Source organism: Coffea eugenioides, chromosome 5 (genome assembly GCF_003713205.1).
Source record: "Coffea eugenioides isolate CCC68of chromosome 5, Ceug_1.0, whole genome shotgun sequence".
NCBI lineage: Eukaryota > Viridiplantae > Streptophyta > Magnoliopsida > Gentianales > Rubiaceae > Coffea > Coffea eugenioides.
Window position 1 is genome coordinate 7185582 of NC_040039.1, and position 19456 is coordinate 7205037.

General features: G+C 32.5%; 1 protein-coding gene across 1 annotated transcript; it reads right to left on the reverse strand.

Annotated features, from left to right (window-relative positions):
• Positions 1 to 6718: 6718 nt before the first annotated feature.
• Positions 6719 to 10530, reverse strand: LOC113770948 (purine permease 3-like). The gene is made up of 2 exons (XM_027315576.1): positions 9688 to 10530; positions 6719 to 7264 (listed from the first exon to the last, which is right to left on the reverse strand). Exons 1-2 carry the CDS (start codon positions 10393 to 10395, stop codon positions 6902 to 6904), a joined length of 1071 nt encoding a protein of 356 aa, XP_027171377.1. The 5' UTR covers positions 10396 to 10530; the 3' UTR covers positions 6719 to 6901.
• Between the last annotated feature and the right edge of the window lie 8926 nt (positions 10531 to 19456).

Here is a 19456-nt window from a genome sequence, read left to right on the forward strand (position 1 = left end):
TGTTGATCGAAGACGGATCCTTATCATCAAGACTTACGAGTTAGTTTATCAGTCAACGATCTTGTTACTTAAATCTACGTAAGGATAATATCTTTATTATTGAAAGATATAATTCTTATAGATTTAGTAGGTAATTCGGCTTCTGTCAGGATATTCCAAATAACTTGAAAGAGATTACTCACACTTATACTTTGGGTGAGGCTATTCAATTATGAGATTCCTCAATTCACACGCAGACGCGATCTCGGATGACTATATTTATGCATAGGAAGTATCCATTGATCACAAAAGACTACGATGTCTGGTGGTCAATATGGTCAAATAACGTCTCTTCAACTTTCTTTAAATTCATAGTTAAGATCCCTCAGCAATCATCAAAGAAGGGCAAGATTACCTCTGTCAATGAATCGATGCATCGCAATGGAGTTATAGAGACTGGAATGGATCCTACTACATCTACTTTGCAGAAGGGCAAAATTACTAACACTTGTTTGAAAAGTATTCTGAGGAAAAATAAATCTTCAAAAGATTCTCAACGGGCCATCAAAGAGATGAAACTAACGACTCCACTAAAGAAGATGCCATCAACAATTTTAAATCTTTAACCATGACTTCCATCGGAAAAAATGTCAAAATTGAAATGTTGGATTATCACGATTCTATCAAGACTTTTGAAAAGGAAAGAACTCAAATCCAGTGTACCGGATCTATCCAAAAAGGAACCCATTCATTAACAAGTCGTAGTAGCAACCAAAATCGCCATTGGAATCGACCAAAGAAAAGGACATCTTCTGATTTGGAGGAAATTTCTTTTACATCATCATTGGTTAGAGTGTCACCAGTTAAGGTCATTAAACTTATATCATCTCTTATAATTTTTTCATCATTTTTTTTTTAACTTTTTCATAACCCTTTTTTTTAATTTCTTGAATTTCGCTAAGAAGATGTTGGCAACAATTCACCGATTGAACTTGAAGCTAATGGTACAATTTCAAACAAAATAGGTGATGAAGTCATTATCAGCATTCCAAGACAATTTGCCACCAGTGAATTTACCTCATCAATGCATAAGAAGAAGTCGACTAGTACGCACGAGATCCGAAAGAGACTTAAGGTAGTATCGGTGTCAGAATTTCATAAGCAAAAATTGCAAGTGTATCGAAAAATATACTTGCAAAGTTTGTTGATGAATTTTCGCGAGCAGATTCTTGATACTCCTATTGAACAAATATCTTTTTTGAAAGAGTGCGCAGAGAAAATTATTATAGAAATCACAAGGACAGATCCTACTAATGGTCTTCCTTTAAAAAACTCCTTGATAGAATTGTTCACCAAGGCAGAGACATGATATTTTGATATTTTCATCATAGGAAAAGATGAGTAAAGAGACACATGCAGAACTTCTTTTTAAAATGACTGCACAACTCGGGAGAGCCAAGGCAAAGGAAGAAGAACTAATTTGTCATCTGCATAATCTTGAAGAAAAGTTGCAATGTATCGAACATAGGAAGAAAATTCTTCAACAGGAACTTATTGATTTGGAGAGGTAAGGCACGAAAATCAGCTCAACTATCGATCAAAAGTATGAAACTTCAAAGAGATTCAAACTGCCATAACCCAAGCGCATGATGAGCTCTTCTCTATTGAGAATGCTAGCATTTTAACTGATGACGTAGCGAAAGAACTTAAAAACATGAAATTCGTACTCGAAACATGTAAAATAGTTGTAATGGATTACAAGTTTGACATTTACACTTTCCATCATATCCTTCTTTTTCCTTAAAAATTTTTTATCATTTTTTTTCATGTAATGAAACTTTTTATGAATAATAAAACATTTTTCATTACTTATCTCTTATTTTTTTCTAAAATAAAAGAACTTAAATTTAGCATTTTATTTTCAAAGAAATAGAAGATTTTTGCAAGGAAAAAAGATTTGGTTGGATGGTGTAACTGAATTTAGAAATTGCCCTCTAAACTGCCTACGTATCCCAAAAAGGAATCAAGTCACGCTTAGTTCCTGCCGTTCACATTTTAACCTCATGTAGGTCAGGAGTATCTATTTATTTATCACCTTAAATTTGGTGAAGTGTTTCACCAGTTTAATCACATACTACACTATTGGTGTCGCCATTCACAGTTTTAGCTCTTGCGAGTCAGGAGCGACATGCAGTTTCAATCATATGTCATGAAATACTTTGTTATGCTATGAAATATGAAATGAGTGGAATATTTTCATGAATTGAAAGAAATATGCTTGTAATGTGTGAAATGAATTTATGTTACAAAAAACTCTAAATGGTAATAAAATAGACGGTAGGGGCCATATTCCTATTATGTTATGTTGTCATGGTAGCCGTTATGTCCGGGCGATTGACAGTCATGGTAATCGTTGTGCCCAATCGATTGACTTATGTTATGTTATGTGATTAAGGGCAATCACCCTCTTAGAAGGGGTTTAATTTCAAGGTTGATTATTCAAAAATCGGATATTGCAAGTATTTGTTTATGAGTTATATTTTATAAAATGGAATGACATGATTGATATGTTTTATGATTCACAAGTATGTTCAATTAATACGATCATGTCATGTTATACTTTTTTTCATGCCATATTTGCCAGAGGCCACCTCTAGAACCTACAGGACTAACTGCCATGACGAATAAGGATCACTTATGTGCATGCCACTTACTCTAAATTTCGATGTTTATGTAATATATGAAATGATGTCTAATGTTTTTATTTGATGTATGCATGTGACATTGTGTGACCATATTTACAACTATGTATAGTATGTATATAACTACTTGATCCGACAGGGGAGTATGTACTATTTGCTAGGCGTACGTCGCTCAACCCATATTTCTTTATTTCTTTCTTGTAGATCAAGAAAGTTAGATCGTGTACGTTAGAAGATAAGTGAGAAAGGTAAATAGATAGATGATTAAATCTTAGGGAGATAGAGTAAAGTATTTTTGTAGATGTATTTCATGAAACGTATGTATTTCTTTAGTAATTGTAAGTTTTAAATTTTAGTGAATTTTTATAAGTGTGACATATTGCCTTGTATTTGTGGAAGTAAGATCTTATGAATACGGCATGCCATGTTGCAAATTCAGTCCAAGGACCCAGATTTGGGGCGTGCTAAAAGGAGATCACTCTCATGAAATATTTTAATTTGTCATTTTGCATGTCTATCTCTAAGAAAATATCCTTAAAAAATTTTTGAGTAAAAACCTTAAATTCATTGCTTTCACATGCTAATCAGGCAAGGAGACAAAATTGAAATCTATTTGAGTATCTTAGCACTACATATGCTCGAAGTACATTCTTGAATCTCTAAATGATCAATGTGTTCCTTCTTATATTTGATACGGACCTAACTGGTTTTCAAGTTCATCAAACCCGTTTGCACTTCAATGGCTAGTTTGTGGTGCCCCGACAGCTCAGCGGAGGTCGAAGACCTGATTGACTAACACCAAAGCAACACCAAAATACCACCAAACCCCTGACCAAAAGGCCAAGGACCAGCAAGCTTCACAAATTCCAGAATTTTGGGTTGTCAGGTAGAGTACTTCTAGGGTTTTCAAAAATTCAGCCTTGAAGTCATTTGTCTTGCTTTCTTTTTGAGTCATTAGTCCTAATCTGAGTTTTAGGTCGCGTCTAGGCCTTCATTCACCTCCATTCATTGCTACTATCTTGTGTCACTTGTTGACTAGTCAAGAACGTACCTTGCGGTAACGCCTAGTTTGTTCAACCCGAACAACTAGCAAGCCAAGGAATTGCTTGGTGAGACTATTAGAGAGTGATACACTTGAGTGAAACACGAGCGTGAGTGACCTATACATTGTACCAAAAAAAAAGAAGGAGAGAGGAAGTCGTTTGCTTATTTTCTTTTGCAGGTTTACCTAAGCATGTCTAGTGGAGTTGGTGACCAAACAATGGACTTTAAACTACACATGGAGGCCATGATGGAAGAATTCAAGCAGAGTTTGGATGAAACTTTCGAGCCTCTTCATAGACGCCTTGACCGAATGGTGAATAAGGATGTCAAGAGGAGGGGTTCCCCACAATTTCACCCTGACATCCAACCTACCTCTTCAAAGTCATTATATTCAAGGAGAAGGGAGGAGGTTCATTCGACAACAAAGTATGCAAATACTTTATCCATAGATGAAGGAGTTAGTCGAGTGTGGGAGACATATCAAACAACTCCTCCAACAAAAACTTGAAAAAGAGCGAGTTGAGTGTAGTGGTGAGAGTGCACTTGAGGTAAAAGTTGAGGAATGTGAGTTAGAAAAAGAGGTGAAAAAATCTGAGGAGATGATGTGAGCGCGGAAGCAAAGATTAGACCGTAGAGGACACGTTGAGTAATGGATGGAATTGAACCCAAATTTGGACCACTCAAGAACGGATTCAACGGTAGAGGACGCCACAATCAAGCGTGTGTGCTTGATTGATAAGTCAACAAACAACCTAGGAACCACGCTAGGATGTTCAACTTAGCTTTCACAAGCTAGAGGAATTTGCCTTAATGGAAGACGAAATTCTGAAATTTTATTAATAATATCGCAAAAACTAAATGTACCATCAGCTTTAGGGCTATTTATAGCCTTGACTAAACCTAATAAAGCTTGGAAAACATTAAGGAAAAATCGGCCAGCCCATTGGGTCTCTCTTGGCCGAAAGCTAACCTACTAATTAACTAACTTAATGACTAACCAAAGTACTATTGGACCTAAGGCTCACATGGCCGAAGCTAAGCTCAACAAGAGCTACTTAATCGAGGCCCAATCCTCCCTTTGAGGCTTGCTCATTCGCATCATGATGATGTGAGCGCGGAAGCAAAGATTAGACCGTAGAGGACACGTTGAGTAATGGATGGAATTGAACCCAAACTTGGACCACTCAAGAACGAATTCAACGGTAGAGGACGCCACAATCAAGTGTGTGTGCTTGATTGATAAGTCAACAAACAACCTAGGAACCACGCTAGAATGTTCAACTTAGCTTTCACAAGTTAGAGGAATTTGCCTTAATGGAAGACGAAATTCTGAAATTTTATTAATAATATCGCAAAAACTAAATGTACCATCAGATTTAGGGCTATTTATAGCCTTGACTAAACCTAATAAAGCTTGGAAAACATTAAGGGAAAATCGGCCAGCCCATTGGGTCTCTCTTGGCCGAAAGCTAACCTACTAATTAACTAACTTAATGACTAACTAAAGTACTATTGGACCTAAGGCCCACATGGCCGAAGCTAAGCTCAACAAGAACTACTTAATCGAGGCCCAATCCTCCCTTTGAGATATTCCTATACTCAATCTTGATGGGAGTATTTGTACATCTTGAGATAGCTATGTTAATTAAGAAGATTTGTTAAAATATAATAGTTGCAAAAATATACATCACAGTATATATAAAGGTAGTTTATATGTTTTCTTTTCTGTAATTAGAACAACGAGGGAAAAAAATTTTCCTAAAGAATGAGGTAATTTCCATAATGGGTCCACAATATGAAGCTAATTTCTATATCAATAATTTAAGGTAACATAGTTCAGATAAAATTTTTCTAGAAAGAGTAGTAATAGAAGGATGTTTTGCTTTTGCTCTTTGATAAGCTATGTTTATTAGTTACTAAATTAAAAAATACTCAAAGATTCATTTCATAGTTTCCGTGTTACAATAATCTATTATCATTAAAAGGTGCAAAGTGATCAAAGTTGACGAAATTTTTGTTGTCGATGATTAATTTTACTTGGGCTGTTAATTCTTAAGGTAAGTAATTTTTTATAGCTGCATGTGATTCCGTTTCTTTTTGTGTATTTGTCAAGCTTACACATACTTTGGTCTATTCTTGTAAAACATGAGGTAGAAATAATTGATGAACAACATAAATTGATAAAATTTCTAGATTTGATTTACCTTTCCTATATCGGATAAACAAACTTAAAAAAACTACCTAATTTTTCATTTGATCAAATTACAAAATGTAATTGGATTAGATATATGTACTTACACAAACTAATAGAATAAGTTAAAAAAGCTGATATTGAAATCTAAATTTCTTTGGTGTGAAACTGTAAAAAGATTAAAACTGATTAAGCAAAGCATTAAGTCAAGGAAAATTAATTTTGCATCGACAACTGATATGGGCCATCAAGAAAACTAAGGTGTTTCTTGCCTTTTAAAAAAAGGAATTTGTCATACTATATACTTTGTTGTTGAACGTTTAATTTATTCAGATGCAATAATATTGGTTAAGCTTCAATTCGATTATATAATAATGCAGCCTCTTAAATTCACAACTTACACACGAACACACACCTCTCTCTCTCTCTCTTTTATATATATATATATATATATATATATATATATATATATAAAGGCCACTGAGTCTCTTGATCTCTAATAAGCTATTTCTTCTACTATTGATGGGAAATGGACTCAATGCTTAAAATATTTTTTTTTTTTAAGGAACCCAAACATAATTTAGATACCTTCGTTCCAGAGTCACCTCAATGCCAAGCCAAACTCTGAAATTGAAAGTTTAGACTGATAATCATTTTCGCAATTACGCATTAATACTCATAATTGGTAGCACAAACTTGAAATACACCATTGACTCCCTTTATTCTTAAAATGATTTTCTGTAGTATCTCCTTTAGTTTATACTTTCCTGATATGTCAAATTCTACTGGCAATTACATTGGATTGAGGATAAAGCTTTTTAAGTTTTCACGGCTGGCATATTAAAACAAATAAAGTGGGGGAGGGTGGCGAGGGGAAGGAAAAATGTTGCTTATTGCCTATGTTCATTTTACAACTACGAGTTGAGTAACATGTCTATTGAACTTGAAGCAAACTTTCACTAATAATTAGAAGAGAATCATCAATTCATGGGGCAACGATTGGAGACATCTCTGTTGCTTGAGATTGATTAATCTTGTGATCCTCTATCTCCTCCTTGGGCCTCTTGTGCTTAATTGCACCGTAGAAGTAGGAAACAAATCCCCAAAGAGAGAGGAAAAGAGCAACACCCTTTTCTGGGGGAAATTTTTCGTCGAAGGCAACTACTGCTATAGCTCCGGTGACTGGGAGCAAAGAGGCAATGATAATGGCGGACAGCAAAGATGAAGCACAAAATATGACTCCAATTACTCCCAAGAAGAAGAACTGCCAAATGATGGCATCCCATATTATTACAACGTAGTACTTGGCTTCTCCTAATTCATATGCTTTTGCCTCCCTTGGCATTGCCTGCATCAGTTAGTGTAGCATTGAGTAGAATTAAATACAAATATGAAAAAAATAAAATAAAAGAATTTTTTTTAAAAAAAAAAAAGAAGGAAAGAATCAAGCTAAATTTTTGGAAAATTCACAGAATTCGATACTTTTAGTCCAAGGATTTGCAGTATAGACAAGATCAAGTGCACGAATTATTTTTGCCACAGGAAAGGTCCGACCATATAATTGCATATATCTGGAGCCAACGGTTGAAAGTATCATGTTATATGGGTATTAACAGGAGGGGAAGCAAAATGTATGTTGATACCGGCTTAGGAGAGGAAGCTTGATCATGTGATGCGGATTCATTCGACTAGTGTGGTCCAGTATATGGAGCAATAGATAAGTTAAACGGATATTTTCGTGATTGAGAGCACTAGAGTTACCATATAGCTAGCTTGGCATGTTTGTTACCGGCAATACATGTTGGAAGGTAAGTATGGATATTGTCAGGGTGTCAATTCGATTTTATGAGTTGGACATTGTAATTCAAAACTCCTGTCAAAAAACAATTAGAAGATTTGAGCTTTGGGCTTATTCAGGCACGGTGCAATCTCACAATTAATACTTAATTATGTACTTATTTATTATAATTAACCCATATACATCATAATAAATTATTATTAAATTATACATATTATTTTTCATATACTGTACATATTTGGGTCAAGCTTTAATTGGTTGAATCTAATGAAAATCAAACCCGGCTCACAACTTAATTAGGCCTTAGACCCAAACTCTATCAAGCCCAATAATAATAACTACAGCTAAATCTTAACCTTTTTGCGTTGGGCTCAGATTGATCCATCGACATTCCAAATTATTGTTTTTTTTTTTTTAGATTTAGTTTATGTTTGCTGACATAATTGTATTTATATAATAAATTGAAGTACACGAACGCCTTAATTGGTTGAATCTAATAAAACTTAAACTTGGCTCACAATTTAATCAAACCTTATACTTAGACCCAAACTCTATCAAGCCCAATAATAAATAGAGCTCGACCTTAACCTTCTTGGCCCGAGCTCGAGCCGATCCAGCAGCATTAATATTCCAAATTATTGTAAATATATATTTTCAAATTTAGTGTATCTTTACACGCATAATTGTATTTATATATTGAATTAATGTGCACGAAAGCTTTAATTAGCTGAACTTAATGAAACTCAAACTCAACTCACAATTTAATCAAGCCTTATACTTATACCCAAGCTCTATTAGGCCCAATGATAACTAGAGCTCGACCTCAACTTTTTTCGGCCGAGTTCGAGCTGATCTAATGACATTGATATTCCTATTTATTGTATTTTTTTTGGTTAGATTTAGTGTATCTTTACCAGCATAATTATATTTATATATTGAATTAATGTACACAAACAAAATTCACCTATATAGTAAAATAATATTAATATACAAAAGAAAATTACGTAAAATATACAATAATTACACAACCCACCACAACTTTTTTTTTTTTTTGAAAAACCCACCACAACTTCAACCACACCTGATGCAAATCTGTGCATGAGTGGGCTCATACAGGACAAGCAAATAATTTCAACAAAGGATGTTTGAGCTTAGTGACAGTGAACATGGCACCCCTTGGAAGGTGCAGCTTTCTTAATCAATAACATGACAGAAGAAGACTACGTATAACTTATTTGCTTCAGAAAGAAAGTGATCCAAAAATAGTGTGACTCTTGTCTTGTCATCGTGGTTCTGACCACTTATTTCAGTGGCGTTCAATTTTTGAGGTACTTATTCTTCAATTTTTTTTAGCTTTACATGACAGCACGCGGCTACTTTCTTTAGAATTTTCTTCCCTGTGGGTTGAAGATTCAACCATGCGCCCAAGCACCTTTCAATTTCATGTCTCAAGAAAATACTCAAAAATAAAATTAAAAAATCCATTAGAGCTGAAAGTTAAGCTAAGATAGTCAAATTTCTACCTCAGCTGACTGAGCTACGGAACTCGAATGGGAAATAGCCACATAAATTTTTAGATTATGGATCTTTCATGATTAGCAATGTAAAAGCTTCACATAAGTGTCTAAAATTCTTGCAACATAAAACAAGCAATTAAGATTTGTACATAAATGCATAAATGTTACTCCTAAAACTTGTCTAAGCATTCTTTTTTTAAAAAAAAAAAAGGAAAAAAAGAAAATGTAAATTCTTATAATAAGTTTGGAAATTATATCCTTGGAAATAAAATTGAAATTTGAACATAAGACAACAAAAAAGGTATACTACAATAATAAAATAGTTGAGATATATTCTATTTTTAGTACTATACCCAACACTTCTCTGATTATTAATTTTGTGTCTTGCAGGGTGTCATTCATTTTTAATTTTTTTATTTCTTCAATCATAAATCTTATAGAAGAAGAAGGGTGTACCTGAAAATCCCGGTTGACGAGCATCCCAACAGTGCAGAAAACAGTGGCAAAAAAACACATAACCAAATTAATTTCCAACAGCAAAGTGTAAGTAATCGCCTGCTTTGCCTTGATGTACATCAACTCCACCATTGGCAAAACCAAGCCGTACAAAGCCGCGGCTGCAAGCGTCATGATGAACCCTAAAACGTACAACTTAGTCGACTCACCCTTAGGCCGATCGCTGCTTGTATGCAAAGCCAAAACCCCCGATCCCACGCTCAACAAAACGATGGCGTTTACTGAATATGCTGTAAACTTTTGCTTAACAAGAAGTAAGGCAAAGAAAGCAGTGAATCCAAGATGTGTGGCAACGATGATGGTGGCGGTGGAAACGGGGAGGCGGGCAAACCCGTAGGCGTACAAGTAGTCGTCTAAGCCGGTGAGAAGGCCGATGACGGCAGTGGCGATGAATACCGGACATTTCATTTGTATTAGCTTGGTATTTGGCCCTTCTGTTTTGCGCCGGTGGAAATAGGAAATGGTTAGTGGAATGAAAGTAATAGGCCATCCTCCGGTTTCTAACCAGCTTGATAGCCAAATTCTTTTGCCTCCTTTGACAAAGTAGAGACGCATGATTATAGGGCCACCACAGTTGCCTATGGCGAGCATGAAACAGCTGACAACAAGGAGGATTTTTCTCAGTGTGCTGTTGAGTTGAGCTTCCATTTTTGCACCTAAACTTGTTTAGCTCTATTTCCTCTGCCTCGAGCAGTGCTAGAAAACTTCCAAGAACGTACGTATACATATATGTATGTATGTACGTACGTACATGTATACGTGTAAAAGATCGATGTCTAGGAAAAGTCACAGAAAAAGAGGAAAAAAAAGTGAACGAACAGGAATGATTTGATTGTGATTTTGCTATCAACCAATAATAAGGGATAATTTCAAAAGCCCACCTGAGATTTATCATAATATCACTCAGCTCCACTCAAATTTTTAAAATTCCATTTACCTCCTTTATTAACTTGACAAGATTAAATATTCCTATCAAAGGTCATAATTAATAACATTACCCTTGTTATTAATAACTATTTAATAAAAAATCCAAAACAAAATAAAATTTTAAAAGCAAAAAATGTAAATTAATAAAACAAATTGCTAGCTAATAATGATTCATATTTCTTTGTATTGGGGTCATGGTGGGATAGCAAAGGACGTGGATAAATTAAATAAAATTAAGATCAACCATTTAGGAGGATTTTGAAGAGCAATTAACACCTTAAAAAACTTCGTGCACAGTTAAAATTAAGGAAGTCAAGATATTTTTTGAAGAAATATGTTTTAATTCATGGTATAGTTTTAGTTGTATTAAAAACTAAAATAATCTCTTCATATGTGTGAATTTTCAAGGTGTAAATTTTGTTTTTGTTCCAATATAACTATAATAAATAGTTTACGTCAAGAAATTTATACTTTATAAAAATTTAACCTTATTTTATAATTTTTTTGTTGTTATAAATTTCATAAGTAGGATAACATAAGAGTAGTACTGAAACAAAAGTTTTAACTTTTTTGTATTTCCTCCAAAGGGGTTAAAATGTCACAAAAATGTTAATTTGAGGGGGATAAATGAGATTTTAAAAATCTTAGGGAGCTAAGTGATATTATTAAAAAATTTAGGGGAGGTTTCTGAAATTATCCCCAATAATAATGGAGGGTCTGATCTTTGGGTCGTAGTTTTGATTTTCTAGGCTTGGCTACTGGAAAATGCCTTTTTCAATGCGTGTTCCATCACGGCTTCTTTGGTTTCAATTCTAGGTGGTCCTACATTCACTATGATCGACTGTCTACTTCACTGAACCAATTATTAAACAAACACGAAAATACAAAAAAAAATTTGAGAAAAGAAATTTAATAAAGCATGCATTAATGACTGGAGTTTCGATTATATCAGGAATATTCTCGATATGAAACATCAATAGATATGGATTAGTCTCGTTAATTTCCATTTTTTTTCCTGAGACGATAAATACTATTCTATACCTATTTTCGAAAGAAATTTTATAAAGCATGCATTAATGACCAGAGTTTCGACCATATCAAGAATATTGTCTTATTAATTTTCATTTTTTTCGGATACTATAAATGTTATTCTACACCTATTTTTAAAAGAAATTTTATAAAGCATGCATTAATGACTAGAGTTTCGACCATATCAGGAATATTCTCGATATGAAACATCAATAGGCATGGATTAGTCTCATTAATTTTCATTTTTTTTCGTATACAATAAATGTTATTATACACCTACTCCTACTCTACATTCAGGGAAAGGGGTGGATCCAAGGGGGTGGGAAACTCGAAGAGGATTGAATCGCCACCGGACCAGACAAGTGAACCGCCACCGGATCAGACAGATGAAAGCCTTTGCACCTACTGGTGAAATTTCCAGACGAGTGTCTTTGCACCCACTAGTGAAATTTTCAGAATTCATGGATCCAAGGGGGTCAATGAGAAATTCGAAGAGGAGTGAACCGTCATCGGACCAGATAGATGAAATCTTTTGTACCTACTGGTGAAATTTTCAGGATTCGTGTATCCAAGGGGGTCAATGGAAAATTCGAAGGAGACTGAATCGCTACTGGATTAGACAGATGAAAGCCTTTGAACCCACTGGTGAAATTTTCAGAAAGTCTGGGATTAAAATATAGGCCAAGGAATTCAATTTCTTGATCTATACCTAAGGAGAGTTTTAAACCTCTCCTGACGGCCAACTACTCTAGAAGTAGTTTGTTCACTAATTTCCATTTAGTTTGCGAAATCCTCGGCATGAAACATCAATGGGCATGAATTGGCCGCATTAGTTTCCATTTAGTTTGCCAAACCTTGCAGAACTTGCAAATTTTTGGGGAAAAATTGTTGACATGTACATTTCCTATGTGGACACTGGACATCCACGTAAGAAGTGATGGCAATGGTCATTGCCAAAGTAGGCAGAGCAACTTTTTCTCTAGGACAAAAATGCCCCGGATCGAAATTGTTTCATAATGTTAGGTCCCACTCAAACTATTCCTTTTATTTATTTAGGTCGAACTCGGATATGAACTTAACACTAGTGGACTTGACTTTGAGCTCGAAAAGATATATGCTCGCTCAAGTACAAATTAGAGTTCGAACTTTTGACAAACATCATTTATGGCTATTTGAGATCGACTTGCCAAAATTTATGACCTTCTCAAGTAGAACAATTTTAAGTTCAAAGTTGGCTCGTTTATACCCTCGAGCGGCTCAAGCACAACTTAGCTTGAGTCAAGCCTTTGCAGTTCGGTGCTTTGCCACACCTATGATTACTCCCTATCTTTGTCTCTCGTTCTTTACTTATCACTTACCAGTTCTCACTTCTCCAAGATGCTTATCTCTCCTTTTATTGTTTAGCCCCTAAAATTCTTTCTCTACTTTTTCTTGTTTGTTCTTTCTACAAAAAATCAAAGTTATTCTCACATCTATTATCAAAAATCATTACAAAATTTATTCTATTCAATCAACCACTAATCATTTTCACGTTGAAAATTCGTTCAAACTTAGTTCAATTTTGTAGGGGCTGTGATGCTGGTGGCAATGGTGTGTGCTAGGAAATTAGTTTAATTTCTTTTAGATGGATTTCTTATTTATTTGGAAGTAACTAATGTCCTTATTATTTTAGTTACTTAAAGTAGTAATTAAGAAATTTTCTATTTGTATGAATATAGAAATTAGAAATTATTTTCTATTCTATATAAAATTAGTAGTTAGCAGTTATTTCCTATTATTACCTAAGTGTTAGCCAAGTAATGTAGTTGATAAATAGGTGGGGATTAGCATACTACAAATTGGCACAGAAGAGCGACATGTAACCTTATACATGGAGTGAGAGAAGGTTTTTGGGAGATAACAAATGGTACATAAGGGATTAGATTTGGGTTCAAGTTGTATTTTTGTATAGGGTTTTCCTCTCATAATAAAAATAAATGGAGGTGAACCATGTTAATTCTTGTGTGTCATTTATCTACCGTGTTAATTCTTGTAACTTGTTTGTTATCAAATTATTGTATATTTGATGTCTCAATAGTAGTTCATTCCGCGCTTGAATCCCAATAACTGGTATTAGAGCTAGGTTTGTGGTTGAATATTGAGATCAAATGGGTTGGTGGTTATCAATTCAACAATTTAATGGGTGATATCCTTATTTCAAGAGTCTGATAAAAAACATTGAAAGTGAAAGATAAGAAGTCAGAAAATATGAAAATACTCGACGGTGTAAATTTATACAAGTAATTTAAAGTTCAAGAAAAAAAATAGATTTCAATGTCGATTTGGACGCGAATTGATGAAGATGCGGCTTAAGACTTTTCTTTTCCTGGGCAACAGACGAAGAATATTTGTTTTGTTGATGATGATGCATTTGGAATTTAAACCCAAATCGTGACTCTTCATCTATGCTCGTTTTGCACTCTTTCTTTCTTGCTTTGCTTTTTTTTAAAAAAAAATTGCTTACATGTGATAGAATTGTAAATGTTTCAAGCCAAACTCTCTCTTGATCTGCCCATCATCCCAACCACTAGTGAAATTATTAGCGGAGAATAGGTGTCAACGTAAACACATGAGATTTAAAAACTCGAGAGACTTTCAAAGTTACAGCATTCTCTAATCTTGATATTTTTCTATATAGATATAGAAAAAGACAAAAGAGAACATAGGGGATGCAGTGAAAGATACTTTGGAATTGTGAAAACCGAGAAATAAAGGAAGGGATTTAATCAAACAAGAAAACAAAAAGGAAGAAGAACAAGTGGGAGAGAAAGGCACGTAAAAAGGTCCAAAAATTTTTTTTAAAAAAAAGCATATGGATGCAATATAAGGCACTTTTGAGTTGTGGAAACTGAGAAATAAAGGAAGGGATTAAAAAAAAAGAAAAAAGAAAGAAAACAAAAGATAGAGGGGGACAGTTAGGAACAGCAACTTGATTGCTAGGAGACAGCAAAACAAGTTGGTGGGATCCGACAACGAAATAAGTTAGAGATAGAGCTTTGACCGGAAGTGATAGAGCAAAACAAGTAGGAGCTGCTCCGCCAATAATGTGGCAGCCGGAAGTGATACACTAGTGACGAGGATAAGAGTTTATTTGAAATATTATTAAAAATAATTATTATAATATTTTTTTGATATGATCTGTGTGAAAAAAAATGTGATTAAAAGAATAAAAAATATGTTAAAAAATGTGTTTATGATTTAAGTAAATAATTTTTGTGTAAATAATATCAATCTAAACACAGAATATCATTATTCACTTATCATATTCTTTCCTACATCTCACGTTGTTGAAAAGTGGAAACCTTTAGCAGAGAGGAGATGAGGCTTGGCTTAAATAAAATTGTAGGAGCAAATTTCAAGATGAGTGGCATGCTTTCTGTAATGAAAATGACATTATTCATCTCCCATTTCCTTTTAGGAGATCAAAATGTCATCAATCATTCGTCTCTAGCAGTAAAAAAAAAAGTCATATGGTAGTCCACTGGCTGAACCATAGGGAAGAGGGAGGAGCAACCTGTAAAACCCCGCACTTTTTCTTAATTTTATAAATAATAGAATTTATATTATATATAAATATTACCAATTTACCAAACAACAAGTAATAAGTTTATTTATTTTTTGGATAAATTTATCCCAACATCCTAAATCTACTAAACCACTAGTAGATAATGGATGGTCATCAATCCAATCATGTTCCAAAATGATCAAACAACCAACTCTATCTATTCCAAACTAAATAATGTAACTTCACTTTCCCTCTCCAACTGAAACATACGTACTTCAAAAACTTCTGCTAAATTAAGAATATTTCCGTGCGAGGGAAGAAAGAAGTACGGACAACTTTAAAGGAAATTCGGTGTCACACTATAACCAAGTAAGTTTTCTACAAATTAAAGGTTATTTTGCTTACGTGTATAAAAAACTTGTTGTTATATTTTTAATTGTTTTAAGGGATAATTTCAGAAACCTCCATTGAGATTTCTAACAATTTTACTGGTATCCCCTGAAGTTTATAAAATTACACAAACCTCCATTGATGTTAAGGTTTTGATAACAAAATTAGTCCAATTAAAAAAAAAGTAACATTACAAATGTACTTTAAGGAGAGAGATGAAACTTTTATTTCATAAATACCCCTTATGCATGTAAATAAATTGTATTAGTAAAAAATAAAAATAATTAAAAGTTAAATACAATTAATACGCATATTTCACCATTCAAAAAGTTCACATGTAATAAATTAGACAACATAAATAAACAACAAAACTATACTAATGATCACAAGATTCAGCAAAATAGACCAGTCACCTTTTGTAACATAATTTTGCTATGATTCTTGTGATTTTAAATAGAATAATTTTTGAATTTTGTCTTTCTTTTCCGTCCTTTCTTTGAAATTTTGAAAAATTTTAAAATTTTTTTCAGATTGGTTCAGATGTTAACATATTCAGACGTGTTTGATAATCAAAACTAAAATATCTAAATTTATTAAGTGGAACTAAATTTTTTAGGCAAAATTTGCTCCAAAAAAAATAAGTGATAAGTTATTCACTTATCACTTAATATGATATCCACTCAAATGTATCAAATTTAGTACTTAAAAAATTACTAACTTAATGGATTTAAACTTCATATTCAAACTTTAGATTTCAATTTTTAAATTTCAATTTTATCAAATGTAACCTTAGTTAAGTTCATCTAGTCGAGTTAATATGAATAGTGTTAGGTTCATAACTAAAGGATTATGTCCCACATTAGTTCGAGATATGAAGAAAGAGCGGTTAATATGTAAGTAAGGGATCGAGATCTAATAATTTAAACTTTTGGGTCAGAGTTGGATTCTTGATTTACATATTGAGTTCTTTGATGGGTTCTCTCGAGTTGTTTCTTCATAACAAGTGGTATCAAAACTTCTAGTTGCGAGATTGAGCTACTCATAGACAAGTGCCTTCTCAGAATTGGGTCAGTGAAATTCTCTTCTTGATGGTAGATTGAAATGCTACGAAGTTTGACTAGTGTTGGATTAGTTGTGTCATGAGTTTGGCAAGGGGTCGGGTTGGTATTAGACTAAGGAATCAAGGGTTGGCGAAGATCCGGAATGCAGTTTGGATGTTGAAGAAGAGTGGGTCCATGATTGGAAGGAAAAGATGACCTTAGGTGTTAATGTGTGTTTGTGTTGAGTATTAAAGTGGGATCAGAGAAGATCTTGTAAATTTGGGTCTAATGTGAAGGATTACTCATGAAGAGAGAGATTTGTTAAATTCATCAGTAAACGATTGGTTCGAAAGATGAAGAAAGAGCGGTTAATATGTAAATAAGAGATCGAGACCCGATAGTTTAAACTTTTGGATTAAAATTGAGTTCCTGACTTATATATTAGATTTTTTGATGGACTCTCTCAAATTATTTCTCCCTAGTATTGTTGAAGTTAAATTTGGAACATGAATGGGATAAATAAGTTTCCTAACCTTTGATGGAAAAGCAGCAAAAACATGAGAAGTTGTTACATAAAGCATTTTGTCCTGGCACACACGACTCCCCAAAATTTTGAGTCAGATATTGGTTAACCAAGCTTGGTTCAAGAATTGATCTGATGTTGCTTCACAATTTATGCCCTGATTGCATGACAATTCTAACTTGCCTATCGGTTATTCTCCACCATAGAAGAATTAGAAGATGATCAACAACATGATTTCAAGCGGATTCAATATCATACTCGAACACTTGAAAACCGATCTTACCTGTCATACTAAGTCGGTAAACTATATCTGGTAGACTGCAGGTAGATTGGGTTATAAGACCTCTTCTCCTGATTTTGAAGTTATGATTTACCTTTTCCTATTCTTGACATTTTTTTTAACTTTTTGCATTTCTTTCCATTGGCGATAACTTTTTTTTTTTTTTTAAATTAAACCACTATCCTTGACTTGCCAGTAACATTTAGAAACGTGGAATGGTGAAATGAACGTGGAATGCACTTAAAACTAATTAATAACTTATAAGTATTCATATTTATGATTGAGCTACATCATGTGGACTGATAGTGAAAACCTCTTTAGGATTCTACTCTTATTAAATTGCTTGTGTGTAATCATTATCATTACTCATTACTACTACTATTACTATTCCTATTATAAATGTATGGTGAGTCTTTGTGCTTTAGAGTGTAAGCACAATATTGTCTTAGCTTTTGTACTTCTTGTTATGCCCTCCTTCTTTTATTATATGATTTATTCATTTCGTTTATAGTGGCAATTATTAATATAAGTTCACATTCCATTATATTTGTATAATGGTAATAAATATGAAAAACATCCCAACCAAAACTCTTTACCTACTCATTGTTGGTCAAAAATATTAATATTATTGAAATAGATTTATAATTACAAATACCAAGAAAATACACATCAAAATAAAAGAATAAAAACTACAAATCAAATTAAAAGAAAAGGAAACATAAAAGCTACAAACAAGAATAAAAGAAAAAAGAAAAAGGATAAACTCATCACCTTTGCTAATAAAATTTTAATTACTCTTTCAAAATCAACTGGAAACTAGAAATAATTATGGTGGAATATTTACATCCCATGATCAACAAACATAACATTTAAAAGAACACAAAGTTCATATTCATATCTACTTAATTAAAGAATAGGGCATCTCATTTCATTTTGAACAATTTCTCCTAACAAATTCAACTCATATAACATGTGAAATTGGCACAGTAAAGTACGTGAACAAACATTAGTTGGCATGAAAATTCTGGTCACTCAAATTTTTGAAAAAAAAGAAAAGAAAAACTGGTTGTACATTCGAGTTATAAATAATCAACCTATTGTAATTGTACTAATACAAATTTTTTTTAGATGAAGTGCAAGAAGTAATTAGAATTTATTGAATTTATGTCTAAACATTATGTTTGGATTAGCTGTTTTTGGGATTGTTTTTCAAAAACAGCACTGTAGCATTTCGTTTTTGAAATATAAGTCCATTTGGATTTGTTGTTTTTGGGGTTGTTTTTCAAAAACTATGAAAAACTTTTACTGTGGATGTTTTTTGGATTATTTTTAGAGGTATTTTTAAAACATATTTTTGGGTATTTTTATAATTTATAATTTATAATTTATAATTTTTATACACATTTAGGCATTTATAATACATTTATAAATATTTATTAAATATATTTATTAATGTATAAGTGTATATTATTATAAATGTATAAATTATAAATGAATATTATGTAAATATATAATTTATAATTTATAATTTTTATATTTTTATATAAATATACATTTATGCATTTACAATACATTTATAAATAAATATATCTATATATTTATATAAAAATATATAAATGTATTATAAATGTATTATATTATATATAATACATAATATAAATATATTTATAAATGTATCAGTGTATATTATTGTAAATGTATAAATTATAAATGAATATTATATAAATGTATAAATTATAATTTATAATTTATAAATTTTATATTTTTATATAAATATACATTTATGCATTTATAATATATTTAGAAATATTTAGAAATAAATATATCTATATATTTATATAAAAATATATAAATGTATTATAAATGTATTATATTATATATAATACATAATATAAATATATTTATAAATGTATAAGTGTATATTGTTGTAAAGGTATAAATTATAAATGAAATATATAAAAATGTATAAATTATAA